The sequence below is a fragment of the Myotis nattereri genome, assembly GCF_964212035.1.
Source record: "Myotis nattereri genome assembly, chromosome: 4".
In the NCBI taxonomy this organism is placed as follows: domain Eukaryota; kingdom Metazoa; phylum Chordata; class Mammalia; order Chiroptera; family Vespertilionidae; genus Myotis; species Myotis nattereri.
In genome coordinates, this window is record NC_138079.1 from 89151726 (window position 1) to 89165530 (window position 13805).

Sequence of the window (13805 nt, forward strand, 5' to 3'; positions counted from 1 at the left end):
CCTGACCCCTCCGCCTGGGCATGGCGACATTCCGGAAGGTGTGGGCCTCCTCGGGTCTAGGGGGCAACCGTTGGGGTCTCCAGATGGTGTCCCTCCTTCCCTTCAGCACAAACTGTGGGGATCAGGAGAGCAGGACGAGCCAGTTCTCCCAGACACCTCCTTGGTGGGACCGTCTTTGGGACGGGAATGATTAGGGAGAGATTCCTGTTCCCTTCAGCATTCAACAGGAGCCACTATGTTTGCCCTTTTCTTAATGCTGGCTTTCCCCACCTCCCTGGGGCCACGCCTGACTTTCTTTCACCCACTTCTGCAGAACCAGGTGCACAGGCCGAGCTGTGGAATGTCTCTGTGCCCATCCTCTGTTAAAAAAAAAAATGGCCAACATTTAAAAATCAGATTTCCTATTGAAGTCTGGGTTTCTGGCTTCCTTTACCAAAGTGGAAGGTTCTGCTGAGCGGCCCCTGCATTCTCACAGGCGCCGACAGGCTGGAGCTGGGGAGCTGCTGCTCTTTCTGGAGGGGCCATGTGCTGCCAGCAGCCCCCGCCACTCCCTACACTGTCACACCAACTGCTAGGGTCCCGGACCCCCCGGATAGCTGTGGCCTTGGCCATAGGGTGCCTGGCAGGCCTTTGCCAACAGCTTTTCCAGTGTCTCTGCCTTGGATGCTGCTGGGGAGCTTGTGTCCCGAGTTCCCAGGGAGCGTGGCTGGGTAAGGGGTCTTTGTCACACCCCACACCCAGCAGCCACTGTTCTCCTCCATTCTGTATCTTCTCGGCAAAGAGACCCAGTTTCTAGCCTGTGACCTTCTTGAACCTGGAAACTAGAGAACCAGGGGGAAGCACAGACCACATGACATGGGCCTGGGCCCAGAGTAGCTGCGATCTGTACCTTCCATGGGCTTGTGTGGCCTTCCGTGCTCAGCCTCTCTCAAGGCCACTTGCATTTTCAGAAGTTCAGCCAACAACAGGAAATGAAGTCAGAATGACCCCGGGTCTGAGCAGAAAGACCTTGCTCCATAGGAAGGAATGGTTGCATTTGTTAAACATGGGGGGCCCTGGGAATTGCTCACTGCTCTCCTAGCCCTGGCCCGGCCCTGAGACATAGTGCTTTGTGCAAGGCCTGGGCGGTGGGACTTGGGAGGGCTTTCTGTCTCTTGTGCTCTAGCTCCCTCCTCACCAGGCCACTAGGAGGGAGAGTGGTTCTGGGGGCCTCAGCGGTTCAGATGACACGGCGGGAAACACCGAGTCCTCACGGCCTGGTGAGGGGGGAGAGAGGAGGCCTGCACGCCACGCGGCTGGCTGGGAAACCGTGCCGAGAGCCACAGCCTACCGACTGCTTCCTTCTGCCGCAAGCGGACCCTGTCCCACCTTCCAGCTCTCCTGCAGTCCCGGGACCCAGCGGTGGCGACCCCCAGCCACTGTGCCGGAGACCTCGCCTCATGCTTTTAACAAACGCCCTCGGGCACCGTGGCTGAAGGCTGCCTGGCCAATAAACCATGCTCAGGCAGATTAAAGAATGAGTTAAGCCGTTTCCCCTGGAAAAGACCACTTTTTCTCAAATCATCCTGGGTTTTGTTTGGAATTCTCTCTCTCCCTTTTTCCCCCAAATGTAACATCTGCAAAATTATTCTCTGTCCAGAAACAAAAGACATTAAGAAACAGCCAGATGACTTCAGTGTCCCAGAATTCACTGCAGGGAGAGGTGACTGAAGCCGAGGACAGGGATGGGGTGTGGGTGTCCCCAGAATAAGCCAGCTCTGGCCCACCTGTTTCAGGGCGGGAACAAGAGGCAGCCACGTCAGCAGGTGCAGGAGCCTGCGGGCACAGTCCGCACAGGGACCTGCCAGGGCTGCACCGTCGCAGCCACTGCAAAGGACACTGGGAAACACCCACGTCCTCGTGGCCTGGTGAGGAGGGAGGCTCCCTGCGCAGCTCGGACAGGTGTAGGGACACTGGCCAGAGGCAGAAGCTGGGGGCAGAGAGAGGATGTGGCGCAGGCCTCCCACAGCTTGTAAGTGCATTTAGAGATTACAGGGGCTTTCTGAGAAAGCCACTCTGAGGTCCCGAGGACCACTGTTGACAGTGGCCACTCCTGGCGCCATCCAACCACCTACCCTCTTCCTGACATGGATGTCTTTTCCTCCCAGGCCCAGAGCAGCCGTTTCCCTGTGCGTCTGTCATGTTACATGGAAGCGCGTGGTCAGACTGGCCGAGGGAGGTGAGTCAGGAGGAAGCAGGACGGTCGAGCTCTGTGGTCGGCACACTCTCCAGCCACAGGTGCTCGGCCTGTCCTGTGCCTGGGGCGGGAGTGGGGATGGCGCAGGAATTCCAACTCCCCCAGAAACGGGAGGGGGGCTACATGAAGCTAACACCCTGCATAAGGAAAAGTGAGGCTCCAACGTTCCCAAGGTCACCCCTTTCAGCCAGTGCATGATGCTCAACGAAGCGTTCCCCTCATGCTGTCCAACACCCGTGCTGAGGACACGGAGAATGGAGGGCAGACACGCACGCACACTCACACACGCATAGAAACAGAGAGAGACACTAGAAGATGTGGAGGGCTGGGGCGCCTTTTGTGAATAAAGGCAGCTTCAGTTAGTAAGATAACATAATTGACAAGCTGCAAAAACAGCACCTACTCATTAGTCATTGACTAAAACATAAATAATAAATATCTAAAGTGTCCTTTCTCTAGACCCTCCATTGCCCATAGGACATCCTGCCTTGCTGGGTGGGGGATGGGTGGTTATGGGGGGGGGGGGCGCGGGCAACAGCTGAAAGGTCATCAGAGCGAACTGCAGTACCTTCATAGTCACACTGGGGGTCACACCAGGAACTGGCTCCCCAGGAAGGGCAGTTTGCAGCCAGGGGTGGGACTTGTCCAAGGGAACCCTCCACGGGGCACATGGCAAGGAAACCCTCCAGGCGTCTGGGAGCTCAGGCCGTTGGAATAATATTATTGTTTAGGTTTTAAACAAGCAGACACTCAAGCGTCCCATGTTTACACAGCATGTCGCCTGAGATAAAGAAGGGCATGGATTTAAAAACCGAATCGGAAATGCTTTTTCCTGGACGTGAAAAGTCTGGTTTGGTCACTCCCAACAACACCGACTGTGCGATTCCCAAAGGTTTGGGGGGCGGGGGGGGGGGGGGGCGCGGCGGGTGGTGCTGACCTCAGAATGGAAAGGCTCAGGCCGGGGACGGATATTGCTGTGCTGTCTAGCTCAGGAGTTTTGCTCCAAACCATCTGTCGGAGTTTCATGGCCATGGGCCCTAGTGTTCCCACTGTCAAGGATCGACAAGGTCATGGTCTCCTGGCCCATGAATGGCTGGAGATGTGATGTTCATCAGCCCATTTTCCCTCGAGGGAGGGGGCATGGAACCCAGGACAGTTGGCAGTCACACCTTGCTGGACCGTGGCCATGTCACACCACAGCTTCCCTGCTCGTGTAGTGACTAAGAAGGGCTGGTGGGAGGCCTGGAGCCGTCCTGGGCCTGCGGCCTCCCTGGGGAGGGCCCGTGAGCATGGTTTCAGTGACCTGTCATTTCAGCACTGGCACAGGGTTTCCTGGGCCAGAGGAGCGGGAAGAGGAGCCGAAGGGTGGGGCTGGCGATCAAACCCACCGTCTGGGCAGTGCTTTTCAAACTGGGTTTTGCAGAGCCCTTGGGTTCTGAAGAGGTACCTTAGGAGATGCCCTTGGCGAAGGGACCGCCCGGTGGGCCGAGCATTGAGGAAGAACCCCCTCTCCCTAGCTTCGCCCAGAGCAGCCTGGATTTCACTTGCACCTGGAACTCCACCCACCACTGCGCTTCGTAAACAAAGTTCTGCTGCTCAAAGGAAAAGTCTGAGAATCACTCGTCTGGGGGCTTGGTCACTGGAGGGGAAGACAAGGACCCTGTAGGACTCGAGGACCAGCCGGAAGAGGTAAGACCACACCCCCAGGAGCCAGCTGGCCAAATGCAGGTCATCGGCAGACCCTGCTTTGGCCTCAGAACCTTCCTTCTCCATCATTCTATGGCCAGGAGGGCCCCTCCCACAAAAGGCACCCCCAGGGTGGGAGGCCCTCTGGCTGTGTTCCCTTTGACATCGCTGCGGCCCACCCACGCCCAGTGCTACCTGAGCCGGCCATCGGGTTTGACTGCCCCCAGCTCCGACTTGGGGTCCGGGCTGAAGGAACTCCAGGCCGTCTGGCTGCAGGTCTGCATGACTGGGCAGGCGGTGGGGCCTGTGGCGCAGATGTCCATGGCGGTCCACATGCTGCCCACCAGCGAGTCCAGCCAGTGCTCCAGCGCAGCGCCGGTGGAGGCCGCGTTCCTCCGAGCCTGCTCCACCTGGGCCGGGCTGACGGGCAGGCTGAGGACGGGGTTCAGGCTCTGGAAGCTCTGCTCCATGTAGGCGCCACGGGGGGGTCCGTTGTGCAGCTTTAGCGCCTCCTCTGAAAGCCAAGGGAACCATCACGTCATTAGAAGAGCCACGAACCTGGCACCTGCTGTGTGCCTGGCACCACACTGGGGTGGCACCACTTAATTCACAGGACAGCCTCATGAGGAGGCTGTCTCCTCAGCCCCACTGCACAGATGAAGAAACTGAGCCCGAGACAGCGCTGAGCCCACTTTCGAGCGACGTTCATTCATTCACAGATTTTCACGGCATCGTCTATAGGCCAGACATTCATTCACTCAATTAATATTTACTGAACATCTGCTATTTGCAAGGCGTTCACCCACCCATTCATTTGGTAAATGTTTATTCCAGGCTCTACTCTACGGGGTGGAGAGAACAAGACAGTCAAGGAGATTGCAATCCAGTGGGGTAGACTGATGACAATAAAGGGGAAAAAAAGTAAGTAAGGTTGTTTCAATTAGTGATAAGAGTCACAAAGGAAATAAACGGGGTGTTGAGTCAGAGCAGGGGGTTGCACACAGTGGCCCCCCACCTGTTCTAAAGTTTTATTGGAACATGGCTATGCCCATTTGGGTAGATATTGTCTGGTTGCTTCTGTGCTACCACAGCAGAACTGAGTGGTTGAGACAGAGATTGTAAGTGGCCCCCAAACCTGCATATATTTACTATCTAGCCCTTGACAGCAAAAGCCTTCTGATCCCTGGGGTAGAGGTACCAGGGTATTTACTTTAGATGAGGTGAGCAGGGGAGGCCTTGCTGAAGAGGTGACATCTGAGCTGAGAGGTGATTAATGTGAAAGAAGACAAAAGCCACATACAGAGCCCGGGAAAGAGAATTCTGGGCAGAGGGAACAGTGAGCACATTCCTTCCATTCCTAATGCTTCAGGAAGCTGACGGCCGGGCTCTACAGTTTGGAGGAGCAAGTGGGAGCGAAGAGACCAGCGGGCGTGAGCACATATCCTGTCCTGCTCTGAGTTAGCTTCTCCCTTTCACGTTAGGTAAGCCCGGGTGTGTCCGTCACCCTAGCCCACCGCTCCTGGATGCTGGCAGAGGGCAGGCAGCTCCCGTGTCATTCGCCAGGAGAACAGAGGCGGTGCTCTCTGATGTGGATCCGATTTCTCTACTCGAGCCTCTCCAGGCCCCCATCCTGCAGATGGGGAGACGGGGCACACCAAACCCACAACACGCCGGCCTGCAGAGCGAAGAGAGCCGCTCACACATCTAACACCAAACACTGCGGTTGATGCAGAAAACCCTATGAACTGTGAGGCTGACGTGGGACGTGCTCTTACAGCATCAGCCGCCAATGCTCACCTCTATAATTAAATTTTCCTCAATTCCACCTCATCAGATTTCTTGAGATTACTAGGGACGCATCAATAGCAAATTACTCTTGATGAATCATTTTACAAATTGCACGGCTCCCTCCTTCGTGTTCCCTGTCGTAGGAACATCGTTAACAGATGCAATTACCAATGATGACAATGGGGCATTGCTCCCAGTGGGGTGCAGTGACCCCCGGCTCATGCTGGGAATGGGTGGGAAGGGCCTCCAGGAGAAAAACATTGGGACGCTCAGGCCCCAGTGAAGGGCCGGGCTGTTTGCTGAGGTGGATGGAGTCAGGACCACGCCCTTGTCTGTCCAGCAGGCGCATCCGCCACAGAGGTCTGGACTGCCCTTTCCAGCGCTCCCCTCCACACCTGGCTGTGGAAACCCTTAGGAATGCCAAGGACGTGAACCTGATCCGGGACCCTGGGGGCCCTCAGGGCTGTGCGCTGGCCCAGACAGTTCTGGGGAGCTTTTGTCTTTTTCGGAGGGGAGTGGAGAAGCAGAATTCCATCTTGAGAAAACCTGAGGGCTCTACCTGTCTGCTTGCTCAGCACAGAAACTTAGCAAAGTCGATAGAATCCCTTCAACACTCCCTCTTTATAGGACTCCGTCCCTCCCCTCCCCATATCTATGTCCCCTCTCCTTGTGCCACTGGCTAAATGGCATCCAGCTCAGAATGAAGGCTTAGCTACCAGAGGCTGCAATTGTTTCTGGCTTCTGGGTCTGCGATCTGTTAGAGGGAGACAACGCGAGGCGGCTACTGTTGTGTTGGCTGTTGTCATTGTCTTACTTGACAATCTAAGGGGAAAGAGGTCAGTCCCCCTGACTAAATAGTCAGGTATTGCATTGCTTTAAAAAGTCTTGTGGCACGCCGGTTGAAAAAGCGCTGACCTAGAGTATCATATTTTTGATGAACAGGATTTCCTGTGTTAATTAATATTTTTTTACACAGTGAACAAGATTTGCTAAAACTCAATATCTGCCTGGGCTTATTTTCCATCCTGTCTTAAATATGATCAGAGCCTCTGGGAGCCCAGTGGGAGAGCATCTAATAAAAAGTTATCTAAGTCACAGACTGAGGACGTCACCTCCGTGTGCAGGCAGAAGAGCAACTACTGAGAGCAGAGAGCATGGTTCTCGAAAGTGGCCCCCTCTCCCCACATCTGGGCAGCACCACTGCCCAGGCGATGGACCCATGGGATCCCTGGGGATGGCATATCCCCCCCCACACCCCGACCCTGGACTCCCAGCAGAGACACGGGGAGTACTCACCCGGTTTGATGGGCTGCCTGTTGGAGAAGGTCAGAGGTGCGACGAGGAATTTGGTCTCTGCGACCGGCACCCAGTGGTGGAGAATTTTCACTGTCCAGACCCCAGGCCGCAGGGGCAAGTTCAAAGGAGGCTTGTAGTGGGTAAATTCGGCCGTGGACTCAATCAGGATGTCGTAGGTGGCTGCGATGACGTTGACGGGATCCACCCAGATGACGGTCACGGTCACGTTGGGGCCCTTCCCCCACTTCTGCATGCCTACCGGCTCGTCCATGGGCCCCAGGAGACCCCCAAAGTTGCGGAAGAGCCGCTCCTTGGCATCCCAGTCAGTGCCGACCTGAAACAGGAGAGCGAGTCCTGAAATCACTGACACTGAGCTATGGTGCTGGGTCCCAGAAAGGCCTGGGATCCTGCTTGCTGGACAGGATATACCCATTTTACAGATGAGGAAATGGGGAAACTCAGGCTCCGATTAAGTTACTTGCTCAAGGTCAGACAGGAAGTAAGCAGAAGATTTGGTATTTGGATCCAGGTTGGAGGATTACAAGGCCTGTGGTCCGTTCACTAACCCTTAGGGCCTCCAGTGCCTGGCACCTGGTGGGTGTTTGGGGAAAAAATGTGCACTGAATGAATGAATCCCTGCTTGAGGCCATTCCAAGAAAACATACACCCTGCCATTCAACAGGTCCAGCTGGATTCCGCTTTGCTCCTTGGTTTTCCAGATCATGTGCCTCTGTTGAGTGTGACTATTCTGAACAAGACTAGAGCTCAGGTTTTGGAGCTGCCCTGTCATAAGCTAGAAAAGAAGGTTCTCTCAGCATCGCCTGTCACCTGCAGCAGTTCACACGGCTTTCCCAGAAGATAGAGCTCTGGCCTCCCTAACACATGCTGAGCTGGAGCCCAGGGATGGGAGATGGTTGTACAATCCATCCTTCCTGCCAGCCAGTGCCTTTCGCCCTCCAAGAATCCTTCCACTTCTGTCACCTGCAATCTCTTCTCCACCCAGCAGCCAGAAAGACCCCGTGAATTGTCCTCAAACTGCTCAGATCCCTGTGCCTGGGTCCGCTGCTCTCTCGTGGTGCCTAGCACTGTGCTTGGTGCTCCATCAGAATCTGTCGAGTGAACGACTTGACAAACAAATGAATGAACTGCAGAGATCCCTGATGCGCTCTGTTGCAGTTTCAAATCAAATTAAATGAGGGTCTTCTGCTCCCCAGGAGCTTTCATTTAATGCTCCGAGGACAGCGTGGGACACGTTGGCAGCCGATAATGAGCACACTGCCAGGCTTGCGCTGCTTCTGTGGCCTCTGCATGACCAGCATCTCCAATGTGTGTGTCTGCAGGGCAGGGCAGGGGAAGGTACAGACATCTACACCCTGAGAAGATTCCACATTAAGGTGCAGACAGGAGCTGGTTTATTTTCTCCTTGTTCTCACCTTGAGTCACTGTGTCCATTCCTTACACAGAACGCGGAGCTGCATGGCCAGTAGGTACCAGGAGCTTATGCCAGGCATAATGCTAAATGCTTGGATGCATCACTCATTTCATACTCACTTCCAACTCCACATTATCCCCATTTTACAGATGAGGAAACTGAGGCTCAGAGCAGCTCAGTAACTTGCTATGGTCAGTAAGGGGCAAAGCCAGCAGGGGGACCCAGGAAGTCTGACTTCAAAGGCTGTGCTCTTATCTACTCTTCAATGTATTGCCTCCCATTCATTCACTCACTCACTCACTCACTCATCAATACATATGTGCCAAATGCCTACCACCAACCAGATGGGACTATTTATACCTGTCCTTCATAGGCCCACAGCTTGCTTCAGGTTTCTGTCTTTAGACCGCAGCCTAAAGAGTGGTCTTAAGGGCAGCAGAGGTAGTGATTGCTGTGACATTTCTGCTGGGCACCGTCCCTCCCAGGGTTGTGAAATCCTGGCCACCCTATGGATCAGCAGGAGCTGGCTGCTCCCGAGGACCCCTGCTGCTTAGCACACTCTCTGGGACACAATAGAAATTAAAACGATATTGTTAGTTGAAGAAATAAATGAGTGAGCAGGATTCAAACTACACCTCAAAGTCTTAGAGATTTTTCTAAAGAAACCCAATCCTTTTCAGTATCTCATTATTCCTAAGTCTGGTTTCTCACTCTGTCCTACAAGGTCTGGTCCTTTGGGTCTCTTCCTTTCTGTCCCTCTCCCCATCCTCCACTCACCCCTGCTCTAGGCTCTCTCCTCTCCTTCCCTACCTCCCCCCGCATGCTGGAGTACTCTCAGCGCCTCCTTGAGAAGGGCTCACTCTTGCCTCTCATCTTGTGTCCACACCCACATCTCTCTGGTTCAGTCTGCTTACTTTCCCCGCCCTCTTCCCCACCCGCTCTTCTTTATCATCCAGGCCTCAGCCAGGGTGTCACCACTACTTGGAAGCCTTCCTGCTTAGGCACCACTAAGGTGCGTCTCTCAGCATTTAGTTTTTTTGTACAGTATTGCAATCTTTAATTTAATCTCTCTCCCTGGCTCAACACTATCAACTCCATGAGAGTAGGGACAAAATTTGGCTTGTTCATCAATGTATCTGTAGTGCCCAAAACAGTGCTGAGCACACAGCAGGTGCTCACTATCTCTATCTCTATATTTATCTACCCAGCATATATCGATCTACTCATCCATCATCTATCTATGTCATGAATGATTAGGGGCTGAGCACATGGACATCCCTATGCACCCAGGCCCTGCACACACTGACTCCAACAGACACTGACAAATGGATCAATGGTCACAAAACCATGTCAGGGTTCTACTTCAGGAAGGAATTACCCACCAGTTAGGGGAGTGTGGGGACACTCCAGAAACCATCCTTTGATTCCCCCATAGAGTTGGGGGTGAACAAATCCCTGAAGTCAGTTCTGAAACCAAAATAACACAGCAGAAGAGTTGCAAAGCAACTGACAGTGGAAACACCTAGATCTTGTTTCTAAACTTTGAGAGGAGGAGAAAGTCAGCCGCCACCCCCACGCGCGAGGGAGGTGGGTCTGCCTGAGATGGAGCCCTGTTGCTGTCACATCCTCTGTGGCCTTCAAGGTCTTCTCCCCCTTGCTCTGGAAGTCCACACCGTACTCTGGCACAGCCTGCTTACCATTTGTACTACAAAATGATCAGCTGCTCATATATGAGCGCATGTTCAAGTTCAAGCTTAACAATGCTTCCCGGCTTCAAGTCCACCAAAGGTTTCCCACAGCCCTTAAAATACAACCCACACTTCTCTCCAGGGCCTGCGAGACCCCTCATGCTCTGTCCCGTCCCCTCAGAGTCCTCCCTCCTTCACTCTCCCTCGCGCTCACTGTGCACTGGCCTTGCTGCCCCTGGAGTCCACCGAGCTCCTGCCTGGAGCCTCAGGGCCTTTGCCTTGCACATGCGCTTCTTTTAGAAGGTCCCAGGGTACAGTTTTCAGCTCCAAAATTATTCTTAGAAAAGCCTTTCTCAACGAATCCTCCCATTGAAAGTAGTCCTCATCGGCCTCTCACGGCCTCAGCAATCACAGGGAGGGCATTTTTCTTTCTTTGTGTAATACTTGTTATTAGTTGAAATGTTTTTGTTCATTTGTTTGCTCACTCCTTGGCTGCCCCACAAGAGAGCACTTCCATGACTATAAGGGTCTGGTCTATCTGGTTGACCGCTGTTCCTTCTGCACCTCGCATATCTCGGGCACTCGGTGACTTTCTAAGCCACTGGCACGGGACGTCCATGGGATGGAGAACTCTATTCGAGCTCCCCACCTGCCCTGGGCCAGGCCCTACGCACTGGGCCAATTCGAGAGAACTTCTCAACATGCAGTTCTGTTCCTCCTCCTTGTCCAACTTCACGTTTGCCCTAAAATTAAGGCTTTAGAAAAAAAAAATCGAAATACAAGATCCGGGGCTCCCTGCTCACACGTTGGTACTCTGCCAGAGGTCTCGGTGGCTCTCACACCAAGGGTACCAGAGCTATCGCAGGAACCCTCACAAATCACCAGCCACGAGTGGCCAGCGTCATTTGTCACTGCCAGAAGTGCCCGGCCCCCCAACGGCAGGCTGATAAACAGGGAGAGCCCAGCCACCAGGCATCCATCTCCTTAATGGGACGTTAATGTCTTCAATCGGCCGCCTGGGCCCCCAGCACAGATTCCAACTGGGGCAGCATCTAACTGCCCCCTGGCGCCAGTAATTTATGGAGTGGGCTCCCATGGCAGCTCAAATCCAGACAATCCGTTTGGAACCTTAATTGAAAACCAGGCTTCATAAGAAACTCCCACCAGTGCCTGTTCAGTGCCCACGCAGCAGGGCACAGGTCGGCCAGGTGGGCCACTGGGGACTGGAGAAAGACTAGCAAGGGAATATAAGTGGGTGCGGTACTTACTCCCATCCCTTAAGATTCTCCACATTCCAAAATTGGCTCCCAAGCCAGCAGCCAAACTCATTGGGGGTGCTTAACTCCAGGAATGAATCAGTGCTTTAGAAATCCCACGAGGAGTTTTGTGTGGGGAACCCTCACCAAGCTTGATCAGGCTTCCTCTTCCTTCCAGGCCACCAGCCAAGTGCAGGCACTCATTCGTTCAGAAATCATTGTTGCTGACACTAGTACGGATGTCTCCCATCTTCCCCCATTTGCCCACCTCCACCCAGCCTCCACCCGCCCCCCCTGGCCTTCACCACACTGTTGTCTGTGTCCACGGACTATGCATATATCTTGTTTGGCTAATCCCTTCACCTTATTCCGCATCTGCAAATGCTACATACTCTATGTGCTGGTTTACAGCAGTGAGCGAGAGGGATACTGTCTTCGCTCTCTTGCGGACAATCTCCAAGTGACTAGCGAAACCAACAAGATGATGTTAGATGGTAAATACTAAGAAAAACTAAAACAAGGATGTGTCGGGTGGGGAGTGTAGCTATCATGGCCTAAGTGAGTGGGCAGAGAAGGCTTCTCGGAAGGTGCGTTGTTTGGATTTAGATCAGAAAGACCCCAAAATGGGTGAAAACCTGTGAGAAAGCGTTCCAGGCAGGAGGATCAACATGCCCCGCCTGAGGTGGGAACAAACTGGGCATGCTTGACAAAGACACAGGTGTGAGTGGGGAGGAGAGTGGTACTGGATGAGGCTGGAGAAGCAGAAAGAGGGTAGATCAGGTCTGGAGGGGGGGCGATGCCAGAAGGGTGGTGCTGGATAAATCCATCTCCCCAGGCAGGAAAACAACTGAAACCTGTTGTACTGGAGAGGTGGAAACTGCATTCCACAGGTCATGCATCAGTCCATCTGTCCAAACACTAACACATCTGTCCATCCGTCCATCCATCCATCCATCCATCCTTTTGTCCATTCATCCACCCGTCCATGCATCCATCCGTCTACTCATCCATTCAATGATTGATCTGGTACTTATTTTAAGCTAAATCCTGTGCTAAGAACTGGGGAGACAAAAGCACAATTAAACATGGGACTTGCAGCCTAAGAGACCTGGGTTCAAGTGTGAGCTCAACCACTTCCTAGCTCTGATGCAGAAAAATCACTGAATCTCCACAGGCTTCAATTTTCCAGTATGTAAAACGGGATTGATGCCCCTACTTCATCAGGAAACTGGTTTGATATCGGTCCATTACTAATACAAGGTTAGGAGGAATCACTAGCAAGAATAAAAAAAAAAATTAAAAGAAATAGAAGTTCTACTATGAAAAATAGACCAAGGGCCCCAGTTGGTTTGGCCCACTGTCCTTCTCCCGATCTGTTGAAGATGCCATTTCCAGTGTTTGGGACTGGAGGCCCTTCTGCAGGCTCAGGGTGAGCCTATCTTTGGCCTCTCCAAGTCCCTTTGTCCTCCATCTCCAACTATAGGCGTCAGATCATGGAACAGGACCCAGCAAGGGGGATGCGAAAGGCAGTGAAGTATGGCAATGTCTGGTCTCTTACCTCGGAAAACTGGAGCCTCCCAAAGTCGCTGGGTGGGCTTGCGATCTTGAAGACTTTCTTCGGCATCACCCACGTCTCCAGCGTCTCGAGTTTGCTCACGGCCAGATTGGTAGCGTGATGCTTGATCACAAAGCCCTGGAAGCGGTCAGCAAGGAAGTAGAGGTGGACAGACGCTGGGTGGCCCATGGGGTAGTACCTGAAACACACACACAGTCTCACATGAGCTCATGGGTCAGGGCTGGAGATGTGCGGGCTCATAATGGGGTGCCCCCCCATCATGCTGGTCTTGTTCCTAAAATAACCCCCATTTTATGCAATGCCTACCATATTCCTGAAACTTCTCCCTGTGTGTCTATGATCTCAACAACTATTAACAGTAGCTTTTTAGATGATTACAAATGTAAAGCATGTTGACTGTATGAAAGCACAAGAAAGAAAATAAAAATGGCTACACTTTTGAGGCTTCTTTACATAGATGATGTCAATTCACAGATATTTATTGACTCTCTGGTGCTAGGTATTGGGAAGCAACAACGGTGTGCAAACAATGTCATATTGACTCATTTCCCTTCGGCCTTATTCCCTATGCATATATTTGCATAAATCTCATACGAGATCATACTATACATACTGGTTACATCCTGCTTTCGCTTCATAGTATTTCACAGGCATTATCACGTTTTTGGAAAGTCTCTGAAAACGTGACACACACACACATTCCACTGTACGTAATACTGTATTTTACAGAGCAAGTTCCTCATCATTGGCTGTTGAACTGGTTTTTAATTTTTTGGCCACTGTAGACAATGCTGCATTAAACATCCTTGAGCAAAAATGGAACCTCTCTCACTCATTTCCAAAGGGC

At 52.8% G+C, this 13805-nt stretch overlaps 1 protein-coding gene across 1 annotated transcript in view; it reads right to left on the reverse strand.

Moving 5' to 3' along the window:
- Nucleotides 1-4113: 4113 nt before the first annotated feature.
- The window catches only part of XYLT1 (xylosyltransferase 1), a gene marked incomplete at both ends in the record, with an annotated part of 297295 nt that continues 287603 nt past the window's right edge, over nucleotides 4114-13805 (reverse strand). Inside the window, 3 exons of the mRNA XM_081089853.1 lie at nucleotides 4114-4436; nucleotides 7007-7340; nucleotides 12941-13136. Of these exons, the coding sequence (XP_080945979.1) occupies nucleotides 4114-4436; nucleotides 7007-7340; nucleotides 12941-13136 (853 nt within the window). The remainder of the gene's footprint in view (nucleotides 4437-7006; nucleotides 7341-12940; nucleotides 13137-13805) is intronic.